General features: G+C 32.3%; 2 protein-coding genes across 2 annotated transcripts; both read left to right on the plus strand.

Moving 5' to 3' along the window:
• Positions 1 to 4,189: 4,189 nt before the first annotated feature.
• LOTGIDRAFT_175694 (hypothetical protein) lies at positions 4,190 to 7,013 on the plus strand (the record flags this gene model as incomplete). The annotated part of the gene is made up of 2 exons (XM_009058587.1): positions 4,190 to 4,379; positions 5,758 to 7,013. The coding sequence occupies 2 exons, from the start codon at positions 4,190 to 4,192 to the stop codon at positions 7,011 to 7,013; spliced, it is 1,446 nt and encodes a 481-aa protein (XP_009056835.1).
• Positions 7,014 to 10,239: 3,226 nt separating this feature from the next.
• Positions 10,240 to 11,606, plus strand: LOTGIDRAFT_175695 (hypothetical protein; the record flags this gene model as incomplete). The annotated part of the gene is made up of 4 exons (XM_009058588.1): positions 10,240 to 10,506; positions 10,673 to 10,724; positions 10,942 to 11,095; positions 11,459 to 11,606. The coding sequence occupies 4 exons, from the start codon at positions 10,240 to 10,242 to the stop codon at positions 11,604 to 11,606; spliced, it is 621 nt and encodes a 206-aa protein (XP_009056836.1).
• Positions 11,607 to 14,670: the final 3,064 nt, after the last annotated feature.

Raw genomic sequence — 14,670 nt, forward strand, 5'->3', positions numbered from 1 at the left:
GTCTGCGACACCAAAATCGTTTTGCGTTGGTACTTAGTTTATCATATTCCTTATTTCCGTTTCATAGAAGAATTATTACATCATTCTACACGTGCTACTAAACTCATGCTCCCTATCATACCTGTTACACCTGTCACACCTGTTACACCTTGTATGGGTTGACCATTTCTTAACGACAACAATTTTATTACCGACTTTACTGTAAGGCGCACCTGGGTACTCAGGTGAAAGATGTGCTTTAAGAATACATCTTGATAATAATAATAATAATAATTCAGTTAGAAATGAAATGAAATGAATGGAGTTTTACGTCCTACTTTTCTGCACCATGTGAGCTAATGAAGACGGGCAACGCCATGCAGAGTGCGATGAGGGAAATTTTGCCAGGACATCGGCATTAGCCTGCTCTTTTTCGATTTCCAACTGTCGAGGGATCTTTAACGTGCACAGCCAGTAGCACTTACCTGCATCACTGACAGGGGGAAACCGGGTTGAAAAATCCGAAGGTATTATCTCGACCTATGCCGGGATTGAACCCTGAATCTTCAGGTTAGCGAGCAAGCAATAATTCAGTTAGAGCGATGAAATCTGTATATGACGTCATCTGCATGGTTTCATCGAACAAATGGTGGTTGTGGGTTCTAGTCTTGGATCAATTTGTTAACTATGGATGATTGTAGGTTGCCAAAAAATGTGTATTCTATGCTATTTAATCTAGATTTAGCGAAAAACATGGGTGGGTTTTAAAAGCCAACCACCTACCGCTGCCAACCGGCATACAGGAGTGAAAAAAAAGGCGCTAGAATGAGCATTGTTAAATTTAAGTATCGTAGATTTCCATACTAGAAAACGAAACTATTCAATTTGACGGAATTTTTGTTGACGTCAATATTATGGAATCAAAATTATTTTAAAAATGAAACGAAACCAATTAAAAACATGGGCAACGAATGTGAGTACATTGTTATTCAACTTTGGCCTAGGCTATGCATGGATATCACAGACAGTAGGCAATACCCAGATATTTATAGCACTTTTTAAACAAAGATTATCAGCCTGAAAAAAAATATATCTATATAGAGTTAAATGAGATCAATAACGCCGATAAAGATAGTTAATTTTTACTGCCAACATGTTTCAATTTCATATTTTCAAGGCATAGCAACAATACAATAAACAACAATATGACGTCATGATATTGTCTTTAGGAGATATATTAATATGATGGATTTACACTAATAGAAAAAGAAAAATAAACAAAATATACATAAAGATCAAACAAATCCCTTTAATTTAGGCTTTATCTTCTCAATAAAATATTTACTGATTCCCATTAGTAGGTTGTCTTGGCTGGACATTTTGTAGAATGTAAATACCATAAAATTTGGGGATATTCCCCTTGCACAGACATCAAAGTATATACTCAACGGAATCATTCTCGTTTTAGGATCCCGGATTTGTTGTCTATGAATGGTTATTCTGTTCCGTAAATTATTTCTACAGCCAATATAGAGCTCGTTGTATCTACAACATGTGATCACATATATAACAAACTTGCTAGCACATGTCATATTAGTTTTCACATTAAATGTTTGACCCGTTGAGAATTTAAAAGAGGACCCTTCAAAAAGATATTTGCATAACCCGCAGAGTTTGCCATTACCTTTGAGTACTTGGCAGTTATTCTCTTTGGTTAAAAACTTGGCTCTTGTCAGAATACTTTTCAAATTTTTGGGCTGGCTTTTTGATTTAACATATTTGATTTTGTTAATAACAGACTCCATTCTTTGATTTTTTCTAAGAATTGGAAAGTTATTCACAAATGTATTTGATAAATCTGGGTTTCTCGGGTTAAACGTTGAAACAAAGACTAGTAAGTTGTCCTCCTTTTGGTTTAACTGTGCGCAATTCTTGTAGAGTTACTTGCTCAGCCTTCAAAATCCCATCTGTGATCAGGGTTTGTGGATATTTTCTGTCCAGAAGAAAGGAGGAAAGCTCATCCAGTCTTTTGTTTCGTGTGGATGAATTTGAAACGATGGTACAAATTACCACCAGCATCCGGTACCACTTTTCATTATGAAATACTTACTCACTTATGATTGATATACTTCCTCATGTGAAAAGTTCATTAGCTGCAACCAATGCGACACCAAAATGAAAATGTTGATTTGGATTTCGGGTTTCGTTTTGTGTTGGTACTAAACTCATGTACAGCTGGACAGCTGGCTCCCTATCACACCTGTTACACCAGTCACACTTGGCCACATACACCTGAAATGGATTGACCATTTCTTAACTTCAACAATTTTACTACGGAGTTATATTTCACGAGGACCAATGACACAATGAGAGGTAGCTCGAGCTAGGAGCCCTAAGGGGAAAATATTAGCTCAAATGGGAATTAGCCCTAATGAGAATGAAACCAAACGAATAGACAATATTATTGATACGAGATTATAAACTTGAATTGCCAATACTTGGTATTGTAATATATACAACCAAGTTGTTATTTTATTGCGTTAATAATTCAAGGCTCTTCCCACTTTATCAAAATTTAATCTCTTGTTCACAAATTGTAGGCTGTTTTTAATCTCATGTTGGCATTTCTTCACAAGCCCACACTGACAAAATAAAATTAAAAGAAATTGTAGGCCTACTGATAAGGATATTTTATAGTTTATAGTGGTTATTTACAGTTTTGCCAAATATTATATGGAACGTGTGTACGTAAGTCCACACGTGATTTTGTAAACAGGCACTGACACGAGATTTCTTAGTCTTAGTAGGAAAGAAATATGAACCAAATTCCTTCGTCGCATAAGCATCGCCCTAAAAATTAATATTTATTATCGATCTGGTCTTTTTAATTTCATAGTGGAACGGGCTACAATAACGGAATTAATTTCGGAATTCGGCTACTTTGGTTCAAACATATACGGTCAAATGCCAATTTATGGATCAATGGTACTTTCTTCGGCAGAAATGTCGCAATCGGTAAGACTGCTGTTGAAATCTGTAGGCATCAAATCATAACAAGTGAAATATTAATATCATTTTTGGGGAATTTAAGACCAATACAACTTAATAAGGCCACTTAAAGTTGTCAATAAAATAGATGTTAGACCCAACTAAGACAATATTGGGGTATGTAATGATTGCGACAATTTTTAAAATCACTAAAAAATTTCGCTTGTGTGCCCGCTCGTGTTGCTGACGATTTTTTAGGCCCTTATACGTAACTTTTCTCTGTATTATTCTTTACAAATTGAGAATTTTGAGATGAGCACCACGGTTGAAAGCTAACAGGCTAGGAGTATCAAAAGGTTAAAAAGCCAAGGGTTAAAAGCACCAGGGTTGAAAGCTAACAGGCTAAGAGTATCAAAAGTTTCAAAAGCCAAGGGTTAAAAGCACCAGGGTTGAAAGCTAACAGGCTAAGAGTATCAAAAGGTTCAAAAGCCAAGGGTTAAGAGCACCAGTTTTGAAAGTTAACAGGCTAGGAGTATCAAAAGGTTCAAAAGCCAAGGGTTAAGAACACCAGGTTTGAAAGTTAACAGACTAGGAGTATCAAAAGGTTCAAAAGCCAAGGGTTAAGCTGTTCACAGTTCTAGTATTATTATTGTTTTACATTTTACCTGTAGAATATTTTGGTGAAATGTTAATGGTAACCTTTCGTTAAAAAGTTCTGTTAAATAATAATGATCATCTATCATTGATCTGCTGGTATAAAATATTAATTTACAGTCTTCAAAGAAACATCTGTTCAGTGGGCGATTTTGCATTTACTATAAATACGTGACCAAATCTAGCATTCGACAGTGTATCAACAAGTCTCTATAAATATAATGTTAAAACCATGAATAACCTATTATGTTCCGTTCTGTTGATTTCAGTTATACTTATTCTTACAGACGCCGGTAAATATTTTATTTATTATCTAAAAGTTGCTTTATGAATCTAGAGTCTAAGTTTGTATATCTGGGCGAAATTTATGTTAGCTTTTTTATTGTGGGAAGAGTCCGAGTCAGAAGAAATTTACTCAAGACAACTTTCTTTTCAGCAGCATGGATAACTAGCTTAAACACATTTTAAATCATCTTTGTCTGTAAATAGTAAATTAACATGTAGTTCTTGAGACAAATATTTGATGATATAATTGTCGGGGGGTAGTGTATCGAGTCAGAAGTAAATAATGGCAACAAATATTATCAAAATTAAATTTACAGGTTGTTCGACGTATCCTAATATAACAGACGCAAATTTTGATAAGGATTGCAATGGAAATATAGTCATTACATGTAATGAAGGTTTCAAGATGGTACAAGGGCTGGAATGTGTTGAGGAAGAATGGAGATATCAAAACCCAATATGTAAACGCACAGGTAAGATAATTTTAAATACTTGAATTACAAATAAACAATATTACACTGTAAAAAAAGTCCGTTTTTTTCACAGATATTTTCACAGTTTTTTCTGCTGATACACGTAAATTTCTGTTGATACATATAGTTTTCTGTTGATTTACGTACATTTCTCCTATATTAACAGAATGTTAGTTCCGTAATAGCAAAATACATTAATTTGCTATATTTATCTGTTAATTAACAACAAATACGTTATTTGTCTGTAAATTTACGTAAATTTTGTTTTATTATTATGCATGTCCCAAAATTGTCTGTGAATAAGTGAATTCTGCGCATGCGTTGACATACTATTTTTGACAGAATTATCTTACGGAAAATTATAACAGCATTGCTGTAAATTTACGAAAATTATAACAGCATCGCTGTAAATTTACGAAAATTATAACAGAATCACTGTAAATTAAAAGAAAATTATGACAGGATAACTGTTTATTTATGAAAACTTCGTAGCGTTCGTTTGTGTTTATTCAGCACACTTCTGATTGTATATAGTTTAAAGATAATAACTATCTAACAAAAAAGAAGGACCGTTTCAAAACTAACCCGCGTGTTTTGTAAAGCCGCAGCCCGAAAACAAATCTCAGTGCAAGAAGCAGTTAGCAACTTTTACAGATGATTAACGTTGTTACCCACTTTATATTTAAGGTAAGTCACTAATATTATATTCTAATATAAACGATAGAACAACATTTTTTAATTTTATTATTATTAAACCTAAGTAAATGTTATCCGCATCAATAAAAAATGCATAAAATTATAAAACTACACGATTCTCTTTCCTTGATAGTTGACAACACAACGACTCATTGATCGCAAATATTGGTTATTAGTCTCTGACACCCAGACTTTTGGATGATCGAGTCTAATTGCTGATTGACTTATACTATACCAGACTGGATGATGGAGTGTTATAACCTCGTGGAAGTCTAGAGGATTCCGGGAAAAACGCCATATTTGAAAAGTTGACATTGTAAGTTTATATATTGAGTGTGTCACACTCACTCTTCGTCAATAATGTATGAATGTCATGTATGTAAATACAAATGTACGTCAGTAAAGTCTTACTGTGCACATTATGCATTTCACAGAAACATTGCAAACGTCAAATTTCCATGTGCTTTAACTTCTTGTCATAAATTCTGCAAGTCATACAATGCGTTGCAGACTCATATGTCTAGGTATCACACAAAGCGACGATTTAATCTTAGAATATCAAGATTGCCAGCGTTGACTTCTGCAACTTCGTCAGTTTATAAATGCTCAGTAGCTGACTGTCATGAGGTTTCTGATAATCCACAATCTTTGATTGCACATTTAAAATCACATTTGTTTATAGGAGATGAAATATGCTGTCCAATATATCCATGTAAAAGTTTGTTTAAAATCAAGTCCTCATTTTCTTCTCACTTAACAAGAAAACATCACAATTGGACTAAAGATAGCTTCAATCAACAATTTGTTAATGACAATATTACATGCGATTCAGCAGAGACAGAATATTCTGCAATTGACAAAGAATTCACAGATCAGTTTGACGACACTGAACATGAGGGAACTGGGGACAATATAGATATCGAAACTAACGAAACCATAACAGACAATAATGAAGATTGTAGCATAGATGACTATGAAAGTAATTTAATGACCAGCTTTGCTCTATTTTACTTAAAATTGCAGGCTAAGCAATTGGTCCCTCAGTCCACAATTCAGTTCATAGTCGAAGAAATTGGCAATCTGTATTCCTTAGGTTGGGAAAATATGAAGAAAATGTTAAAAAGGAAACTAGTAGAACAAGGACTTTCAAATGAGGTAGCAGAACAGTTGCTTGTGGAAATTCAAAATCATAATCTGTTTTTGCATGCAACCGACATAGATGAGGGCCCGTTTCGTTCAACTTACAGAAGGAATATTTATTACAAATCAAAATTTAGACATGTTCCTCCAGTAAAGTGTAAAATTGGTCAAAATATTAAAGGTCCTGTTTATAGTTACTATGTGCATTTAGAAAAACTCATTGCCTCTCTCTTTCAAGACAGATCAGTTTTAGATCAGTATAATAATCCAATTATTAATTTTAATCGGAATGAATTGCATGATATTCGTGATGGCACTCATTTTAAAAGCAATCCCTTTTTTCAAGATAATTCTCGTATTCAAATTATGCTCTATCAAGATGCCTTTGAAATAGTGAATCCAATAGGTGCAGCAAAAACAAAACATAAGATGATTGGTATTCATTTTACATTAGGCAACTTTTATCCATGGAACAGATCCAAAATTGATACAATCCAGCTTGTTGCACTATGTCGGGACAAGGATTTATCTGAATTCGGTGCTGAAGTGGTGTTTAAAAATTTCATTACTGATTGCAAACGGTTTGAAAATGAAGGGTTTTTTGATGTAAATGGAATAACAGGGCCTTTATTTGGTACAGTAATATCTTGTTTAGGGGATAATTTAGGTTCACATTACTTAGGTGGATTTGTGGAAAACTTTTCAGGTGAATATTGGTGCCGATTTTGCCTTCATGCAAAGAGTGATAAAGATATATTACCTAAAGAACCTAGAACAAAAATTACAAGGACTGTCTGAAACATCTCGAAGACCATCCTGATTTAAAAACATATAAAGGTATTAAAAGAGATTCTGTCTTAAATAAATTATCTCATTTTCATGTTTGTTCAGGCTTTCCTCCTTGTATTGCACATGATTTATTTGAAGGAGTGGTTGCTTATGACTTGCAGCTTATGATTGATTATTTTGTCAAAGTCAAGTGGCTGACTTACGATTATATAAATAGTCATATTGAAAAATTCCCATTTAAACTGAATGATGCAGTTGATAGACCTTGTACATTGAAACCTCACAAAGTCAAATTGCCTGGAAATGCAATGCAAATTTGGTCTCTTTTGAGACTTTTCCCTCTACTTTTTGCAACGAATGTCCGTGATAGAACAGATCCTGTATGGAGTCTATTACTATCACTCCAGGAAATGGTTCTTTACATCAGTTCTCCATCCATCAGTTTGGGACAAATCAGTTACATGGAGGAATTGATCTTACTTTATATAAGTGAACGTAAACGTTTGTTCCCTCAAGTCAGCTTTAAACCAAAACATCATTATGTACACCATTACCCTTTACTGACTCTGCAATATGGTCCTCTAATTAGAGTTTGGACGATGAGAATGGAATCAAAACATTCCTATTTCAAGCGTTGTGTACGAAGGTTTCAAAATTTCAAAAATATAGGATACACCCTATCTGAACAACAGCAATATTTGCAAGCATATTATTCTAGTGGTTGTCTATTTGACAATGAACTTTTTATACAAAATTCAATTCCTTTTAATATGGAGGACTATAATAGTACTGTACAGAATAGTATAAAAAGTAGCAAAATAGATATGGAAAGTTCTCTCATCTGCGACAGTATTGTTTACAGGGGTATTACCTACTCCAAGAATGACAATCTTATATTATTGGACACTTCTGACCTTTTTCAAATTGGTAAGGTAATATTCTATTTAGTAAAGACAATGAACCATATTGCATTGTGGAAATGTTTGAGGCTATTCGCTTGCCTAAGTTTGGAGGGCATAAGTGAATGAATGTAAACTGCTTTAAACTGTTAAAATTCTCTCATGACATGTTTGACTATTTTCCGTTAGCTACATATTTGGCATTTGGGGTCACTTGCATAGTTTTGAAACACATTGTACCAATAAGGTCATAGATAGGTCTGGTCTAATCCTCATTTACATATATTTCTCAATGTACCGGTATTCCTGTTAAACAGACTGCTTCTTTTTAAAATTCTGTTTTAAACTTAATGTAAGCTTTATAACCGAATAAGTATTTTGAAGTTTTTTCTCTTTTTATTCTACTATTATTCTATGGTTACACCTCTTCTTCTCTTTAGTTATTTTAGTTATAGATTAATATATACACAGATTAAAATACGTATAGTTATAGTTAAACTAACTTTGTTACACTTATTGATTTGGAAAAAGAATTTTCATAATAAAACAATATGAAGAATCAGCCCCTTTAAAAGTGACAGTCTGAAATTGTGTCAACAAGTGAATATATTTTCATCTTTTGGACTTGCCAGGTGCTAGGATTGAAGAATAGAATCCCTTTTTAAGTTGATATACGAATTGAACTAAGTAATTATTAATAAAACACTTTAAGCGTATTTCAAAATGACTCTAGTTTTATGAATATTACATTGTATGGATTTATTATTTATGGCACCAGATTTGTCCACTGAATAAGCACTCTGAAGATCCATGTATTCTGAAATGTTGATTTAAAGTGATACTAAGATTTGAACGACATTTAAAAACACAAGGGGTATATTATGGCATAACTCACTTCTTTAATAACAAAGCACATAACGTTTCAACACAATTTACACGTGTCATCATCAGATGAAATGAAGTAGTGGGGGTAAACATGAGGATATATAACAAGAAGGAAGCCATGTACAGAAGAAAAACGGTCATGAACCCACATATCAATCCTCGCCAGAAGAGCGAAGGCTATATGATGAAGGTCTCTTTTTTAACATACTGTGTATAATAAACCATGGCCCTTGTTTGTTCGAATATGTGCAAATTGATTTACACACAATTTTTACCATTAAACATGATACTCCATTTTCCATCATTTGCTATTGACAATTTCCCACTCATCAGATAAAGGGTTTCCCTGGTGAAAAAGAAAATTCATTAATGTTAACCTTACCAATATGTTCATCTGAATTATTTGTGTGTGTTTGTTTTTTTTTTAAATTGTTTTCATATTTGTAATTTTAGTAAGTGAAAGGTTCAATATCCCTGAAGATCATTTGGAAATCACTACCAGTGATAACACAGAGATTGATAACTTATTCTTCAAGACAGTTGTAAAATGTGAAGAGCAACTGCCTGTAAGTAGTATTATTGTTATATTTCATAGTATTACTTCTATAAGAAATAGACTGGCTTTGAAGATTTTGATTTTGGTTGACAAACCGACTTGAATTTGGACAAATCAACCAAAACAAATGGTCATTTGAATATGCAGTATATTTGTAGTAGCAATGAAATATATTTAATAATTAAACATACTAGCATTATTGGTGTGTAAAGGCTAATGCTGCTGCTAGCAAAATTTCTCTCAAATCACACTGAAAAATATACTCTCCTCAATTGCTGCTGTCTAAATCATGAGACTTTTTTGTTTTAGGTCAATCTCAAGAATCGACTGAAATAAGTGTTTTATCACCTCTGCAATCACCAACATCGAGTTTAAAGAGCAGTTCATCTGTATCTCCGTCTCAGCCCACCATTCAAATTCCATGGAATAAAATCCCAACAAATATTATTCAGACCTTTGAAGACGAAGAATTACTAAATAAGAAACAAAGATGCTTGTTAGTGAAGGTTTTGTGGGAAGAAATCAATCAAAACAACCATCGGATTTCTAGAAAAATCCTTCGAGAGGTTTCTGCCAGAGTTGTAAGAAGATACCCGAGATGCTTTGAGAAACGAATGGATGGCATGTTAATTTCTGATGGAATCGAAGAATTGATGTTATCTTTAGAATCCAAAAGAGACAATGAAAACAGACCGGACTCTTCTGAAAAACAAAAAAAGGCTCGCTTGGACGTCAAGTCTTCTGCAGGATCATGTCAACTGAATGAAGATGAACTGAAGGATTTATTTTTGAAGGATGAACTGAGTGATGTGGAAAAAAAAATGTAATGGAAACTATGATCAGTATATATGAGGATCAGAGAACTGATCTGATGGCCAAAGATACCAGCATAAGCATGGTGAAAGCCAAGTGGCCTTTTGTATTCAAAAGTGAATACTTTTTGAAACACTTTGAACTGCTAACCAATGCTGATTTAATGAAGTTGTTTTCTTCAATTGGGGAACTTCAGAGTACAAGAGTCTATAATTACCTTAATGACCAGAACGACTCATACAATCTTTCTGAATTACAAGATTTACAATCAAAGCCTAATGTAACCTGGTCTTATGTGATGCTTGTGATGATCTTCAAAGAAGATCTAAAAGAATTGATAGTATGTCAGGTATGCTATAAAGCTATTTTAAAACTGTATGCCTTGATTTTAAAACCGTATGCCTTGGCATACACTTAGATTATGTTATGGGTACAGCAGAACGAGCAAGTACGGTGATGTTTTATATTTCATATCAGGTACAGGATAATAAGTATTTAACTGACTTTTATTTCAGGATTCATTAAAGACAGAAAAACTTCCGTGCACACCCTGCATAGTTGCTATTGGTAGGTACTTTTACTTTTTAATCTTGATTGAGATACATGAACATTTTGGCTTCATGAATTAAGAAATATAAGCTTAACATTCATTCGGGTTTACTGCTCTTTTGCATCCACCAGATTATGTTGAGAGTGTAATCAAAGATCTACAGCTCCCAGCAGCATTAGTTACTAAGCAATATATTGATCAAATGCCATGCTTTATTTTGATTGTATCTTCCAGGTCCATCAATATTTCATGCTTCTAAATATGTTTTGATAGTTGATAAAGATATTCCAAGTCTTTCAGTAGCAATGGCCATGCAATTTGCAGCCTTTTTTATTTTTGATATTTGTTTTCCTAAAAAATTAATGAATACATTGAAAGCTTTCCAAAGGTAAGTAAAATTAGTCTTTCTTCCTCTCTTTACTTTCAACCAGACAGCTTTGATTTTTTGACTTTCCTATTTTTTTTATCATTTATCAAGCAGTAATAATCTTTTACTTCTCACTTAATATGTTGTGATTTTCTTAAAATATAATTACTAGTAGATTTTCAGAAAATCCTTCAGTTATAGCCAATAGCTTGTCCAAACAAAAGTAGGATCTTTGTGTTATGAGTTCTGAAAATATCATAAAAACCTACAAGTTGTTTGATGCTACAATTCAGTTTACTTAGGACTTGAATATTGCAGTGCATTATGGACTGTATCAAAACAATTTTGTGAATGGAGCGTAAAATTTATATTGGTCTATTGCAGGTTTATTTTGAAGTTTAGGTATGAAAATTCATTTATTCCTAAAAATAAGAAGAAGAAGATTAGTGTAAATGACCAAGTACTCAAATTTGCTGCAGACCTAGCTAAGTATGAGGCATACTTGGAATGTGATTTATCAGCTATCGAATGACACTTCAATGGTTTACTTTTTTGTATGCCCACATTTCCATGGGGAAGTAATTTGTCGTTGGTACTTACTTCTGTTGGTCCATCCGTCCATAATTCTTATAGGGCTATTGGTTTTATCTGATCTTAAAGATGGTTCCCTTATTTTTATTTATGAACATGAAAATACTAATATTTATAAGAATATAAAGTAGAGGTGTTTTAATGACTTGGAATTAATTCATAATTAGCTAAATAAGAAGAGAATTACCAGCAGAATTCCAATGAGTGAACGATTAGTTTATCCAGACTGAACATACATGGACATTTATGATTGGTTAAAACTTTTAAGGATATGCAATAAGAACATAATGATATGATTAAGAATACATGATAATTCATTAGAAACACCAATCAATCAAATACTTTGCTTAATTTGTCACTAAAACATAAGGAAACCCATCTTTAAACATTAGTATTCTTATTTTTTAGTGTCAAATTAAGCAAACTATTTGATTAATTGGTGTTTCTAATGAATTATGTATTTTTAATCATATCATTATGTTCTTATTACATTAAATTAAGAGTTTTAACCAATCACAAATGTCCATTATCCATCTGGATAAACAAAAAAGGCTTTCTGACCTTTCTTGATCGGTCACTCATTGGAATTCTGCTGGAAATTCTCTTCTTATTAAGCGAATTATGAATTAATTATGGACATGTGAGACAAACTGGTATTTTTCCAAGTCATTAGAACACCTATTTTCTATTCATATAAGTATTAGCATTTTCATTTTTATAAATGAAAATAAGGGAACCCATCTTTAAGGAAACTTGATATGTATATATTATTGTAATTGTTAAACTTAATGATAATTTGGATTGTTGTGAATGATTGAAAAAGATATGTATCTAACAGTATAGATAATCGCCCAACAAATCTGGCCCTACCCAGTTCCTCCGATTAATGTAATGTTTGGATTGTATGTTGGAACTTGGTTTAAGATCAGTCAAATTTCATTGGAGTTGCTCCGACCCATTTTGAAGTCACTAGTTTTGAAGAATTTACGCCATTACAGAAGCTCATTTGCTTTTATAATGAAGCAACTCCCATGGAAAAGGACATATCATGTCAGGACCACAATTCAGTTACATCATCCCATCTGAATAAAATGTCAATGGATAGGGTCAGATTTGGAGCTATACAGATTAATGAAAAAAAAATGTATATATAGCAGTAAATCCATACTACAAATGCATCATGAATGTAATGTATGATATTAATCACTAAAGACTTTTATTTTTCTATCTAAAAGTTGCCAGTGGGCAGTAAGCTATTGTTTTAATGTTGTGTGTATGTATAACTATTTATTTTACTATGTACCCTTGATGATTATAAGGGTTCTCATGTTTTATTTCATTTACGAGTCATTGTTAGCCAAATAGTTGCTATTTATGTTTTTCCTGTAAGTATGGGTATCAATAACACAAACTCGCTCCTAAATAATGATGTCAATCATGTATGTCATAATTATTTAGGATGACGTCATTGATTTTATGATTTAATTTGTGGATTTCATTGAAGTTAATTTTGTTAAATTTCAAAAGTTATGTGCATGTTGTAGCTGTGATTAAATCAGTTACACAGAAAAAACATTAGCACTTTTTCATTTCAACAAATTGCAATAATTACTCAGAGAATTATATAATTGGTGAAGGAGTATTAGAGATACGGCTTTTAAAAATGTTTTTATGAAGGTAATATTTTGTAATTAATTAGATTTAAATATTATGGCCTTATTTGGACTTAATGAATAATGTTGAATTGTGTCACCTCATTCATTTCATGTTCATAACTTGCTTTTGTGCAAGAAAGTGTTTTTATATAGCCATTTGTTCAATTAAATATAAAACTAAAGGTGTAGTTACCATCATTTAATCATTATTTTAAATCAAATGATATCAATAAATATCAAAAGTAAAAAGTTTTGTTATTTTACAGGAAAATAACGTGATTTCAGATTAAACAGAATATCTGTAAAAAAAATTATTAAAAAAACTGTTTTTTATACAGAAATTAAAGACTAAATTCCGGCAGCTGATTTACCAGAATATCCTTTCTATTTTCTGTAAATGAAAGGAATTATTTTAGTCATTGTGTAATTTAACAGATTTCTTGTAAAAATATTTCTGTTATTCAAAGCAAATATGGAACGAGAAATTCTGTTATTTAACTGACTACAAAATATTTATTCTGGTAAATCAGCTGCCGGAATTTTTTCTGTTGATTGATGGAGATTTTTTTTACAGTGTAGCTTTGACACATCAAATCGCTCAGTGAAGAGTTTATATCACCTTCCTCGATACATGTTATAATACATTATATAGTGGAATTCAAATCAATAAACTTCATGAAACAGTCTGGAGAGCTTAACATCTTAAGATTAAAGAATATTATTGTAGCGCGCTCATTTCTTCAATCAAAATAAATAATTAACAGATTACCCAATTTGATTGATTTTCGTGGCTTGTGTCTTATGACCTTGACTTTTGTTAATTTATCTTCATTTTTGTTGAACGATAATAAGTCACTAAGCTATTGCCATTTAAAAATTGTCATGTAACCTAATATACATAGAGACAAATATTCTATTTACCCAATTTGATTGATTTTGGTGTCAATGGAAAGTACAATCGATTGTACTATCGCAAAATTTGTTTCTGTGCGCAAAAGAAGTACAGTTTTCATCTTTCATCTGATTTAAATGAATTTTCGTGTGATCATATATATTGATGAGATCTTGGACAAGTTCTTATTTGACACTTTTTCGATGAACAGTTTCGATTTACCACCATTGACTAAAAATTCGTAAAAATAGTTAAAGATGGGTTTCCTTATATTTTAGTGTCAAATTAAGCAAACTATTTGATTAATTAGTGTTTCTAATGAATTATCATGTATTCTTAATCATATTATTATGTTCTTATTGTATATAATTAAGAATTTCAACCAATCATAAGTATCCATGTACGATAGTCTGGAAAAACAAAAGATACTTTTTGACCTTTCTCGATCGGCCACTCAT

The sequence above is a fragment of the Lottia gigantea genome (genome assembly GCF_000327385.1).
Source record: "Lottia gigantea unplaced genomic scaffold LOTGIsca_347, whole genome shotgun sequence".
In the NCBI taxonomy this organism is placed as follows: Eukaryota; Metazoa; Mollusca; class Gastropoda; family Lottiidae; genus Lottia; species Lottia gigantea.